General features: G+C 41.1%; 1 protein-coding gene and 1 pseudogene across 1 annotated transcript; both read left to right on the top strand.

The window, feature by feature from the left end:
- The first annotated feature begins 1,311 nt into the window (after positions 1-1,311).
- On the top strand, positions 1,312-3,129 carry LOC112241407 (ecto-ADP-ribosyltransferase 5). Its single transcript, XM_024409506.2, has 3 exons — positions 1,312-1,466; positions 1,652-1,743; positions 1,954-3,129. Exons 2-3 carry the CDS (start codon positions 1,666-1,668, stop codon positions 2,695-2,697), a joined length of 822 nt encoding a protein of 273 aa, XP_024265274.2. The 5' UTR covers positions 1,312-1,466; positions 1,652-1,665; the 3' UTR covers positions 2,698-3,129.
- A 7,958-nt stretch (positions 3,130-11,087) lies between these two features.
- Positions 11,088-13,478, top strand: LOC112241408 (annotated as a pseudogene).
- The last annotated feature ends 980 nt before the right edge of the window (positions 13,479-14,458 follow it).

Genomic DNA, 14,458 nt, shown 5'->3' with positions numbered 1-14,458 from the left:
TTTACCCACCATGTGGTAAATCTAAAATCTGGTGTAAATGTGTAAATCTGGTGTAAATCAGAAGATATATATTACATCTCCCTCTTTACCCACCATGTGTAAATCTGGTGTAAATCTACAGAAGATATATATTACATATCCTGTCCTCTTTACCCACCATGTGTAAAAGCTCTGGTGTAAATCTGAAGATATGGTTAAATGTGTAAATCTGGTGTAAATCTACAGAAGATATATATTACATCTCCTGTCCTCTTTACCCACCATGTGTAAATCTGGTGTAAATCTACAGAAGATATATATTACATCTCCTGTCCTCTTTACCCACCATGTGTAAATCTGGTGTAAATCTACAGAAGATATATATTACATCTCATTAAAAAGCAACTCCACTAGTTCTCAGGTTGTTCTCTGATTGGTTTAAAATTGTAAGCAGCAGCAGTAGCACCACTTAGCAACTAACGTCTCAAATAGGAAGCTAAAAGCTCTGTGGCTAATCTGATCAACACTGTCAGGGTTAGTAGTTTCCTGTGTCTGATGTCAGAGCTCAGTAATGCTGAATCTATCAACCACAACAAGGAGAGAACGGTCTCGTTCCAGGCCAACTATATTGCTGTTGAGTTTGACGCTACGACAAGTGAGCATCAAATCGCTATACCATATGATGTGGTTAACTGATATGTTAAACAGTAATCCAGGAGATGTGAGATCTGGCAGGTGACTTCAATGTAGTCAGCCTGGAACGTGGCCAAAAGGGTGGCAGTTAACTGTCATAACATCTACTGTCTATCCACAGGCTAACTGTCATAACCTGTGGATAGACAGTAGATGTTAACTGTCATAACATCAACTTTTTATCCACAGTTTAATTGTCATAAAATCTACTGTCTTTCCACAGATTAACTGTCATAAAATCCACTGTCTTTCCACAGGTTAATTGTCATAACATCTACTGTCTATCCACAGGTTACTTTGACACTATAACTGTTGTTTTGACACCACTATAATACAGAATATCTCTAAGAGATGGAAATCCTATGTGTTACTGAGAAATGTATGGAACTCATCCAGTGATGTCATTACCAGTCACACAACCTGACAGACTGTGACCATGACAACTGACCACACGGTGCAGTGGTAGACTTGGGGTCGAGGGGAGCGTCAGAAAGACAGAAAGGGGGAACGTTAACCCTTTCTCAGAAGCGTCACTTTTAGTTGAAAATGGGCCAGTGGTGAACCAAGGTAGAGCTGTGTACGTCCTCATGCATGTGTACGTGTGCAGACATGAAGATCTGCATGACTTTGTTCACGTATTCGCTTGGTGCTTCAGTGTGGGAACAGGATTTGTGGTCATGTCTGCTTGTAAAGTCAGATCTCTGACCAGGTATAAGTAGATCTTGGCAGACCGTCTGCAAAAACACATCCTGAAGCTGAACAATACAAAACAACCTCTATCGTGCTCCAGTCTGGTAAGTCCAGCTATCAGATACCGTAAACCTCATTGTAATCTCTGCATGATACGGCTTCATTGAATGGTGGCATTGCAGTGACTCCTATCAATGTTTAAATAGTTGATCATATCAACGCTATGTTGTATGTTGGGTACTGTTATGCTGATTGTTTTTGGTCTCCTATACATGTTGTTTTACTACAGGTGCTGTTGAAGTCATGGAGAGAGACAACATCCTAACCTTTGCTGTGCTGTGTGTCTTCCATGTTTGGACTCCGGGTGTGGATACAAAGATGGTAAGATAGAACACTATTTTGAGTGCATTTGAATACGAGCGAGAGAGCGATTCAATTATCAAAATAACAGGCACAAGTTTAGTATGGACAAAGTTTGTGATGACATTATGACTGATGGCCAGCCTTACATTTTGTCTCTCATCATCATTTTATTTGCATTTTCTTGTGTCATACCTGTTTGTCTATTTTTCTCTCTTCCTTTCACTAAAGGTCAGTCTCCCTCTGCATGGTCTAAAATCCAACATCCCTTTAAACATGGCTCCAGACTCTGTTGATGACTCCTACAAGGGCTGTGAGGATAAGATGTTCAGGAAGGTGCATGACTATTACCTGAAAACGGAGAGACTAAAAAACAAAGATTTCAACCAGGCTTGGACCGATGCTGAGGCCCGTTACAAACCGAAACAGAAAAGAGCACTGTCTAAAATCTATTCCCTGGCAATCCAGGTGTATGTGACTGAATACTCCCAAATGTTCAAGTCATTCAACGAGGCCACTCGTACCCAAAAGAAGAGCTACAGCACAACATTCCAGTACCACTCCCTGCACTTCCTTCTGACCAATGCTTTACGAATCCTGAACAAGAAAAATAAGCGTTTCCAAACCTTCCGAGGAACCAACGCGTCTTTCCACGGAGTCCGAAATACTGAAATGCGATTTGGACAGTTCACCTCGAGCTCTTTAGACAAGAAAATCGCTGGTGAACGCTTTGGAAATCGCTCCTGTTTTGAGATCACCACCTACTTTGGTGCCCCGCTGGGGGAGTACGCATCTCAGATGGCTCATGAGAAGGAGGTGCTGATTCCTCCCTACGAGGTGTTCAGAATTACAGAGGTGCTGAAGAGAAAAGACAAGAAAGACCTCTGGTGTGACGTCGTCTACAAACTGCAGAGTACTAAGAAAGGAAAAAGTGTCCTGAAATGCCAGATGGTTGGACCACTCCAAGGAGAGTAAAATCAAAACAGCAACACAGCTGTTCTGCTTTCAGTCAAATATGAAATGCAGTTTTTAGTGCAACACCTGGCTTCCCCATCCACCGTCGCTCCCTCCCACAAATACAGGAAATACAAAAACATTAGTGGAGCTTTTCCAACTTTCAGATCTGTCTTGTTGTAAATGTTTCCCACATTGTTTGCTTAGACTGTTAACCTTTCTTCTGCCAGTGAATTGGCATTTGTTGTCATGTGCACTGCAGCTTTTGCTAAAAACCTATAATGAAAAGCATTCAGCAATATTACATCTCCTGTCCTATTTATCCACTACCTACACATCCATTATAAAGAGATGAATTTCATCTCACTTGAAGAAAATGTGTTTGTTCTCAGGTTATAATTACAATGGGCTACAAAGATACTCCGATTTAAATAAAGATATAGCCAAAGATAACCTGAAGCTTCATTCATCCCATCTGAGTGAGATAGTTGATAACGTGGTCGTTCTTCACCCATTATTCAACGTACAGTAGATGTACAAAGTAATGACACTGAGTCATGGCTTTGAAATTAATTGTAGGGAGTGAAGGAGGTAGGGAGGGAGGGAGGGAGGGGAGGGGGGAACAGTAGCAGGGTTAGTAGTTTCCTATGTCTGTGAGGTCAGAGCTTAATACCACTCAATCTATCAACAACAACGAGGAGAGAATGGTCTCATTCCAGACCAATTATATTGAAAACAGGCTGCAGCCATTAACTAATAGTTTTACAGAGAGAAAAAACAAATATATACAGTGCCTTCGCGAAGTATTCAGACCCTTGACTTCTTCATCATTTTGTTACGATACAACCTTATTGTAAAGTTTTTTTTTTTAAATCCTCATCAATCTACACACAATGCTCCATAATGACAAAGAGAAAACAGGTTTTTAGAAATGGTTGCAAATGTATTACAAGTAAAAAACTGAAATACCTTATTTAACTAAGTATTCAGACCCCTTCTTTGAGACTCGAAATTGAGCTCTGGTGCATCCTGTTTCCATTGATCATCCTTGAGGTGTTTCTACAACTTAATTGGAGTCCACCTGTGGTAAATTCAATTGATTGGAGTCCTCCTGTGGTAAATTCAATTGATTGGACATGATTTAGAAAGGCACACACCTGTCTATATAAGGCCCCTCAGTTGACAGTGCATGTCATAGCAAAAACCAAGCCACGAGGTTGAAGGAATTGTCCGTAGAGCTCCAAGACAGGATTGTGCTGAGGCACAGATCTGGGGAAGGGTACCAAACAATGTCTGGACCATTGAATGTCCCCAAGAACACAGTGGCGTCCATCATATAAGTTTAGAACCACCAGGATTCTTCCTAGAGCGAGTTGCCTAGCCAAACTGAGCAATCGAGGAGAAGGGCCTTGGTCAGGGAGGTGACCAAGAACCCGATGGTCACTCTGACAGAGCTCTAGAGTTCCTCTGTGGAGATGGGAGAACCTTCCAGAAGCACAACCATCTCTTCAGCACTCCACCAGTCAGGCCAGATGGAAGTCACTCCTCAGTAAAAGGCACATGACAGCCCGCTTGGAGTTTGCCAAAAGGCACCTAAAGGACTCTCAGACAATGCGAAACAAGATTCTCTGTCATGATGAAACCAAGATTGAACTCTTTGGCTTGAATGCCAACCGTCACGTCTGGAGGAAACCTGGCACCACCCCTACGGTGAAGCATGGTGGTGGCAGCATCATGCTGTGGAGATATTTTTCAGGGGCAGGGACTGGGAGACTAGTCAGTATTGAGGGAAACCTGAACGGAGCAACAGAGAGATCCTTGATGAAAACCTGCTCCTGAGTGCTTAGGGCCTCATACTGGAGTGAAGGTTAATCTTCCAACAGGACAATGACACTAAGCACACAGCCAAGACAATGCAGGAGTGGCTTCGGGACCTGTCTCTGTCGGGGCCAGCCAGAGCCCCGACTTGAACCCGATCTAACATCTCTGGAGAGACCTGAAAATATCTGTGGAGTGACGCTCCCCATCCAACCTGTCAGAGCTTGAGAGGATCTGCAGAGAAGAATGGGAGAAACTCCCCAAATACAGGTGTGCCAAGCTTGTAGCATCCTAACCAAAACGACTCGAGGCTGTAATCGCTGCCAAAGGTGCTTCAACAAAGTACTGAGTAAAAGGTCTGAATACTCATGTCAATGTGATATTTCAGTTATTTTTCATATATTTGCAAAATTTTCAAAACCCCATTTTTTGTTTGTCCGTATGGGGTATAGTGTGTAGATTGACGAGGAATATATATATTTTTAATCCATTTTAGAATAAGGCTGTAACGTAACATAATGTGGAAAAAGTCAAGGGGTCTGAATACTTTCCAAATGTACTGTATGTATTTTTTTTAAAGGACAAATGTGAGGTGACACATGCCCCTGTTTCCCCTATGGGCATGACATCTCTGGTCGTAAGTTCTGAATTGTAGTCATGTGCACTAGAACTTAAAACCAGCAAAGAAAAGCATTGAGCAATATTATATCTTCTGTCCTCTTTACCCACCATGTGTAAATCTGGTGTAAATCTACAGAAGATATATATTACATCTCATTAAAAAGCAACTCCACTAGTTCTCAGGTTGTTCTCTGATTGGTTTAAAATGGTAATCAGCAGCAGTTGCACCCCTTAGCAACTAACGTTAAAAGCTATGTGGCTAAACAGATCAACACTGTCATTCCACTTTCATGCAGGTAGGACAATATAGAAAACCTATTGTTGACTTTAAAATGAGTCATAGTTATAGACATAGTTTCACAGAGAAGTAACACTTAGTCATGGCTTTGAAATAGACTTGGGGCCAAACATGAACAAATAGGCTAGAAAACCAGAGAGAGAGGAAACAGTTTCTGTCAAAGGGAAGTAGAGCAGCAGCAGGGTTAGTAGTTTCCTGTATCTGTGAGGTCAGAGCTCAGTACTGTTCAATCTGTCAACCACAACGAGGAGAGATGTCTCGTTCCTGGCCGACTATATTGGAGTTGAGTTGCACGCAGCAACAAATGGGCATCAGATTTCTATACCATATGATGTATATGATACAATCGAGGAGTTGTGAGATCTGGCAGGTGACTTCAATGTAGTCAGCCTGGAACGTGGCCAACATCATGAGTGGGGTTGGAGGAGAGAGAGGGGGCGGGACTTGGTTATGAAGGAATCTTGCAGCAGCCATCTTGTTGACTGGCAGAGACAACAGAGTCCATAGGGTGGCAGTTAACTGTCATAACATCTACTGTCTATCCACAGGTTAACTGTCATAACATCTACTGTCTATCCACAGGTTAACTGTCATAACATCTACTGTCTATCCACAGGTTAACTGTCATAACATCTACTGTCTATCCACAGGTTAACTGTCATAACATCTACTGTCTATCCACAGGTTAACTATCATAACATCTACTGTCTATCCACAGGTTAACTGTCATAACATCTACTGTCTATCCACAGGTTAACTGTCATAACATCTACTGTCTATCCACAGGTTAACTGTCATAACATCTACTGTCTATCCACAGGTTAACTGTCATAACATCTACTGTCTATCCACAGGTTAACTGCCATAACATCTACTGTCTATCCACAGGTTAACTGTCATAACATCTACTGTCTATCCACAGGTTAACTGTCATAACATCTACTGTCTATCCACAGGTTAACTGTCATAACATCTACTGTCTATCCACAGGTTAACTGTCATAACATCTACTGTCTATGTCTATCACAGGTTAACTGTCATAACATCTACTGTCTATCCACAGGTTAACTGTCATAACATCTACTGTCTATCCACAGGTTAACTGTCATAACATCTACTGTCTATCCACAGGTTAACTGTCATAACATCTACTGTCTATCCACAGGTTAACTGTCATAACATCTACATCAGGTTAACTGCCATAACATCTACTGTCTATCCACAGGTTAACTGCCATAACATCTACTGTCTATCCACAGGTTAACTGTCATAACATCTACTGTCTATCCACAGGTTAACTGTCATAACATCTACTGTCTATCCACAGGTTAACTGGTCATAACATCTACTGTCTATCCACAGGTTAACTGCCATAACATCTACTGTCTATCCACAGGTTAACTGCCATAACATCTACTGTCTATCCACAGGTTAACTGTCATAACATCTACTGTCTATCCACAGGTTAACTGCCATAACATCTACTGTCTATCCACAGGTTAACTGCATAACATCTACTGTCTATCCACAGGTTAACTGCCATAACATCTACTGTCTATCCACAGGTTAACTGTCATAACATCTACTGTCTATCCACAGGTTAACTGTCATAACATCTACTGTCTATCCACAGGTTAACTGCCATAACATCTACTGTCTATCCACAGGTTAACTGTCATAACATCTACTGTCTATCCACAGGTTAACTGCCATAACATCTACTGTCTATCCACAGGTTAACTGCCATAACATCTACTGTCTATCCACAGGTTAACTGCCATAACATCTACTGTCTATCCACAGGTTAACTGCCATAACATCTACTGTCTATCCACAGGTTAACTGCCATAACATCTACTGTCTATCCACAGGTTAACTGCCATAACATCTACTGTCTATCCACAGGTTAACTACTGTCTATCCACAGGTTAACTGCCATAACATCTACTGTCTATCCACAGGTTAACTGCCATAACATCTACTGTCTATCCACAGGTTAACTGCCATAACATCTACTGTCTATCCACAGGTTAAATAACATGTCATCCACAGGTTAACTGTCATAACATCTACTGTCTATCCACAGGTTAACTGCATCATAAGGTTAGCATCTACTGTCTATCCACAGGTTAACTGTCATAACATCTACTGTCTATCCACAGGTTAACTGTCATAACATCTACTGTCTATCCACAGGTTAACATCATAACATCTACTGTCTATCCACAGGTTAACTGCCATAACATCTACTGTCTATCCACAGGTTAACTGTCATAACATCTACTGTCTATCCACAGGTTAACTGTCATAACATCTACTGTCTATCCACAGGTTAACTGTCATAACATCTACTGTCTATCCACAGGTTAACTGTCATAACATCTACTGTCTATCCACAGGTTAACTGTCATAACATCTACTGTCTATCCACAGGTTAACTGCCATAACATCTACTGTCTATCCACAGGTTAACTGCCATAACATCTACTGTCTATCCACAGGTTAACTGTCATAACATCTACTGTCTATCCACAGGTTAACATCATAACATCTACTGTCTATCCACAGGTTAACTTCATAACATCTACTGTCTATCCACAGGTTAACATCATAACATCTACTGTCTATCCACAGGTTAACATCATAACATCTACTGTCTATCCACAGGTTAACATCATAACATCTACTGTCTATCCACAGGTTAACTGCCATAACATCTACTGTCTATCCACAGGTTAACTGTCATAACATCTACTGTCTATCCACAGGTTAACTGCCATAACATCTACTGTCTATCCACAGGTTAACTGTTTTAACTACTGTCTATCCACAGGTTAACTGCCATAACATCTACTGTCTATCCACAGGTTAACTGCCATAACATCTACTGTCTATTTCACAGGTTAACTCTACTGTCTATCCATATAACATCTACTGTCTATCCACAGGTTAACTGCCATAACATCTACTGTCTATCCACAGGTTAACTGCCATAACATCTACTGTCTATCCACAGGTTTTGATAACATCTACTGTCTATCCACAGGTTAACTGCCATAACATCTACTGTCTATCCACAGGTTAACTGCCATAACATCTACTGTCTATCCACAGGTTAACTGCCATAACATCTACTGTCTATCCACAGGTTAACTGCATAACATCTACTGTCTATCCACAGGTTAACTGTCATAACATCTACTGTCTATCCACAGGTTAACTGTCATAACATCTACTGTCTATCCACAGGTTAACTGTGACATCTACTGTCTATCCACAGGTTAACTGCATAACACTGTCTATCCACAGGTTAACTGTTCATAACTTGTCTATCCAGGTTGGGAATATCCATGTTTGTAAAGTCAGGTTAACTGCCATAACATCTGTCTATCCACAGGTTAACTGTCATAACATCTACTGTCTATCCACAGGTTAACTGCCATAACATCTACTGTCTATCCACAGGTTAACTGCCATAACATTTTGTCTATCCACAGGTTAACTGCCATAACATCTACTGTCTATCCACAGGTTAACTGTGTAACATCTACTGTCTATCCACAGGTTAACTTCCATAACATCTACTGTCTATCCACAGGTTAACTGCCATAACATCTATGTCTATCCACAGGTTAACTGTGTCTACTGTCTATCCACAGGTTAACTGTCATAACATCTACTGTCTATCCACAGGTTAACTGTCATAACATCTACTGTCTATCCACAGGTTAACTGTCATAACATCTACTGTCTATCCACAGGTTAACTGCCATAACATCTACTGTCTATCCACAGGTTAACTGCCATAACATCTACTGTCTATCCACAGGTTAACTGTCATAACATCTACTGTCTATCCACAGGTTAACTGCCATAACATCTACTGTCTATCCACAGGTTAACTGCCATAACATCTACTGTCTATCCACAGGTTAACTGCCATAACATCTACTGTCTATCCACAGGTTAACTGCCATAACATCTACTGTCTATCCACAGGTTAACATCTACTGTCTATCACAGGTTAACATCTACTGTCTATCCACAGGTTAACTGCCATAAACATCTACTGTCTATCCACAGGTTAACTGTCATAACATCTACTGTCTATCCACAGGTTAACTGCATAACATCTACTGTCTATCCACAGGTTAACTGTCATAACATCTACTGTCTATCCACAGGTTAACTGTCATAACATCTACTGTCTATCCACAGGTTAACTGCCATAACATCTACTGTCTATCCACAGGTTAACTGCCATAACATCTACTGTCTATCTACAGGTTAACTGTCATAACATCTACTGTCTATCCACAGGTTAACTGCCATAACATCTACTGTCTATCCACAGGTTAACTGCCATAACATCTACTGTTAACTGTCATAACATCTACTGTCTATCCACAGGTTAACTGTCATAACATCTACTGTCTATCCACAGGTTAACTGTCATCTACTGTCTATCCACAGGTTAACTTCATAACATCTACTGTCTATCCACAGGATAACTGTCATAACATCTACTGTCTATCCACAGGTTAACTGTCATAACATCTACTGTCTATCCACAGGATAACTGTCATAACATCTACTGTCTATCCACAGGTTAACTGTCATAACATCTACTGTCTATCCACAGGTTAACTGCCATAACATCTACTGTCTATCCACAGGTTAACTGTCATAACATCTACTGTCTATCCACAGGTTAACTGTCATAACATCTACTGTCTATCCACAGGTTAACTGCATAACATCTACTGTCTATCCACAGGTTAACTGTCCATAACATCTACTGTCTATCCACAGGTTAACTGCCATAACATCTACTGTCTATCCACAGGTTAACTGCCATAACATCTACTGTCTATCCACAGGTTAACTGCCATAACATCTACTGTCTATCCACAGGTTAACTGCCATAACATCTACTGTCTATCCACAGGTTAACTGTCATAACATCTACTGTCTATCCACAGGTTAACTGCCATAACATCTACTGTCTATCCACAGGTTAACTGCCATAACATCTACTGTCTATCCACAGGTTAACTGCCATAACATCTACTGTCTATCCACAGGTTAACTGCCATAACATCTACTGTCTATCCACAGGTTAACTGCCATAACATCTACTGTCTATCCACAGGTTAACTGTCATAACATCTACTGTCTATCCACAGGTTAACTGCCATAACATCTACTGTCTATCCACAGGTTAACTGTCATAACATCTACTGTCTATCCACAGGTTAACTGCCATAACTCTACTGTCTATCCAAGGTTAACTGCCATAACATCTACTGTCTATCCACAGGTTAACTGTCATAACATCTACTGTCTATCCACAGGTTAACTGTCATAACATCTACTGTCTATCCACAGGTTAACTGCCATAACATCTACTGTCTATCCACAGGTTAACTGCCATAACATCTACTGTCTATCCACAGGTTAACTGCATAACATCTATCCACAGGTTAACTACTGTCCACAGGTTAACTGTCATAACATCTACTGTCTATCCACAGGTTAACTGTCATAACATCTACTGTCTATCCACAGGTTAACTGTCATAACATCTACTGTCTATCCACAGGTTAACTGTCATAACATCTACTGTCTATCCACAGGTTAACTGCCATAACATCTACTGTCTATCCACAGGTTAACTGCCATAACATCTACTGTCTATCCACAGGTTAACTGTCATAACATCTAATGTCTATCCACACGTTACTTTGACACTAACTGTTGTTTTGACACCACTATAAAACAGAATATCTCTGAGAGATGGAAATTATGATAAGTATCTTATACGGTAATGATGACACCTGCATAGTTACATCTGGGAGTCTGAATGACATTTATCTTTGTCAGGTTGTTTGTATTGTGGTTGTGGTTTACATTAAACTCAGGCTGATAGTGACTATTTCACACCTTCAAGAGGGTCTCAAACTTTAGTCTGGGTTCTGAGGGGAAAATATCAGAAAAAGATACCTGTTAGAGGGAAACAGCTAGTCAACCCCTGCACCATGTGGTCAGTCAGTTGTCATGGTCACAGTCTCTCAGGTTGTGTGACTGGTAATGACATCACTGAGAGAGGTCTGCATGACTTTGTTCACATATTATCTTGGTGCTTCAGTGTGGGAATATGGTTTGTGGTTATGTCTGTTTGTAAAGTCATTTCTCTCACCAGGTTTAAGTAGATCTTATCAGACAGTCTGCAAAACACAAGTCCTGAAGCTGAACAATACAAAACAACCTCTGTCGTGCTCCAGTCTGGTAAGTTCAACTACCAGATCATTATAAGCTATTTTGATAATGAATATAATGATTGCCAGGATGTTAGAATTTACTGTCAGCTCCTATATGGTGCTAATGCAGTTAGTCCCATGTTCTTATTTATTAAAAGGGAATGATATTAAAGCTATGTTGTATCATGTTTTGTATTGTTATGCTGATTGGTATGGTTTCCTATATGTTGTTTTACTACAGGTGCTGTTGAAGTCATGGGGAGAGACAACATCCTAACCTTTGCTGTGCTGTGTCTCTACCATGCTTGGACTCTGGGTGTGGACTCTACGATGGTAAGAGGATCTCTCAATCTGGAACATGGAACTAGAAGATTACTTCTGGAAGTGTTTTAGCACATAGGCCTTTTCAGCATTGCCCACAATCTAGTGTCAACTTCTGTTTGTTCTGTAGAACTATAGGATTTTGAGATGAGAACCGTGATATGAAAGGGTATTACCAGCATATGGTCGTGCTATAGTTCATCTGTGAACAAAGTGGCTACAGTTTAACATTTTCATAAACAATTCCTCTTGTTTTTTGGGATGTTTTCCCCTCCATATTCTCTGAAGGTTATTCTCCATCAGCCTGCTCAATTCCAGCATACCCTTAGACATGGTCTCTGACTCTGTTGACGACATGTATAACAGCTGCACTGAACAAATGTACAACAAGGTGCAGAAAGAATATCTGGAACATGAAATTAGCAAAGTAGGGATCTTCAAACAAGCCTGGGTGAAGGCAGAAGGATGTGCAAAATATGGGTAACAGCGATTGCAAAAGGACAAGTCCAAGTAGAATTCTAAAGACAAACTTCCACATGATCATATCAAGGCTATCTGTGCTTACTCAGGGGGTCAAACTATAGGAGGTCAAACTATACCCAGTGTTCAACCAAGCAGTCCGGACGAGTAGAACAGAGTACACCACCTCATTCCCCTTCCACTCCCTTCATTTCCTGCTGACTGACGCCATTCGCCTCCTGAAAGAAAACCAACAGGGCTGTCACACCACATACCGGAGAACCAACATGGAGTTTGCAGGTGAAGTTAAATAAGATTCGGCTTCTTTGCCTCGAGCTCTCGTGACAAGAGAATTAGTCAATCATTTGGAGAGAAGTCCTGCTTTGAGATAAAGACATGTGCAGGAGCATATCTCAAGTCCTACCCAGTGTTGGGAGAACAGGAGGAGGTGTTGATTCCACCTGTTGAGATGTTCAAAATTACCAAAAAGGAAAAAGTCCAGAATGTTCTAAAATGTAAATCTCTCTTCAAACTGGAGAGTGTCGGGTTCCAAAACAATCTGAATTGTAAAGCTGTATAGGAAAATACAGCAGTAGAACTGTATGTTAGTCAATGAAGCTCTCTCTCATTCAGAGAGTGAAACGAAACGGCCAGGGTTGTTCCCTGTGGATTCCCCCATCACTGTAGACCTGTGTTATATACTGTATGTTAGTCAATGAAGCTCTCTCTCATTCAGAGAGTGAAACGAAACGGCCAGGGTTGTTCCCTGTGGATTCCCCCATCACTGTAGACCTGTGTTATATACTGTATGTTAGTCAATGAAGCTCTCTCTCATTCAGAGAGTGAAACGAAACGGCCAGGGTTGTTCCCTGTGGATTCCCCCATCACTGTAGACCTGTGTTATATACTGTATGTTAGTCAATGAAGCTCGCTCTCATTCAGAGAGTGAAACGAAACGGCCAGGGTTGTTCCCTGTGGATTCCCCCATCACTGTAGACCTGTGTTATATACTGTATGTTAGTCAATGAAGCTCATTCAGAGAGTGAAACGAAACAGCCAGGGTTGTTCCCTGTGGATTCCCCCATCACTGTAGACCTGTGTTATATACTGTATGTTAGTCAATGAAGCTCTCTCTCATTCAGAGAGTGAAACGAAACGGCCAGGGTTGTTCCCTGTGGATTCCCCCATCACTGTAGACCTGTGTTATATACTGTATGTTAGTCAATGAAGCTCTCTCTCATTCAGAGAGTGAAACGAAACAGCCAGGGTTGTTCCCTGTGGATTCCCCCATCACTGTAGACCTGTGTTATATACTGTATGTTAGTCAATGAAGCTCTCTCTCATTCAGAGAGTGAAACGAAACGGCCAGGGTTGTTCCCTGTGGATTCCCCCATCACTGTAGACCTGTGTTATATACTGTATGTTAGTCAATGAAGCTCGCTCTCATTCAGAGAGTGAAACGAAATGAGCAGGGTTGTTCCCTGTGGATTCCCCCATCACTGTAGACCTGTGTTATATACTGTATGTTAGTCAATGAAGCTCTCTCTCATTCAGAGAGTAAAACGAAACAGCCAGGGTTGTTCCCTGTGGATTCCCCCATCACTGTAGACCTGTGTTATATACTGTATGTTAGTCAATGAAGCTCTCTCTCATTCAGAGAGTGAAACTAAACAGCCAGGGTTGTTCCCTGTGGATTCCCCCATCACTGTAGACCTGTGTTATATACTGTATGTTAGTCAATGAAGCTCTCTCTCATTCAGAGAGTGAAACGAAACAGCCAGGGTTGTTCCCTGTGGATTCCCCCATCACTGTAGACCTGTGTTATATACTGTATGTTCACATTGTTCTTCTTCTGCCAGGTCCTTTGCTCCATAATGTAATGCCCACACAGGGAGAAATCTAATATAGAAATCCTGCTACCAACAACTTCATGACAGTTTAAATACACACTTGGGTTCAAATACTATTTGAAACATTTTCAAATACTTTAGCTGCGCTTAATTTA

The sequence above is a fragment of the Oncorhynchus tshawytscha genome, unplaced genomic scaffold (genome assembly GCF_018296145.1).
Source record: "Oncorhynchus tshawytscha isolate Ot180627B unplaced genomic scaffold, Otsh_v2.0 Un_scaffold_7382_pilon_pilon, whole genome shotgun sequence".
NCBI lineage: Eukaryota > Metazoa > Chordata > Actinopteri > Salmoniformes > Salmonidae > Oncorhynchus > Oncorhynchus tshawytscha.
Note: the sequence above shows the minus strand (reverse complement) of the source record. Positions and strands in the feature narration are given on the sequence as shown.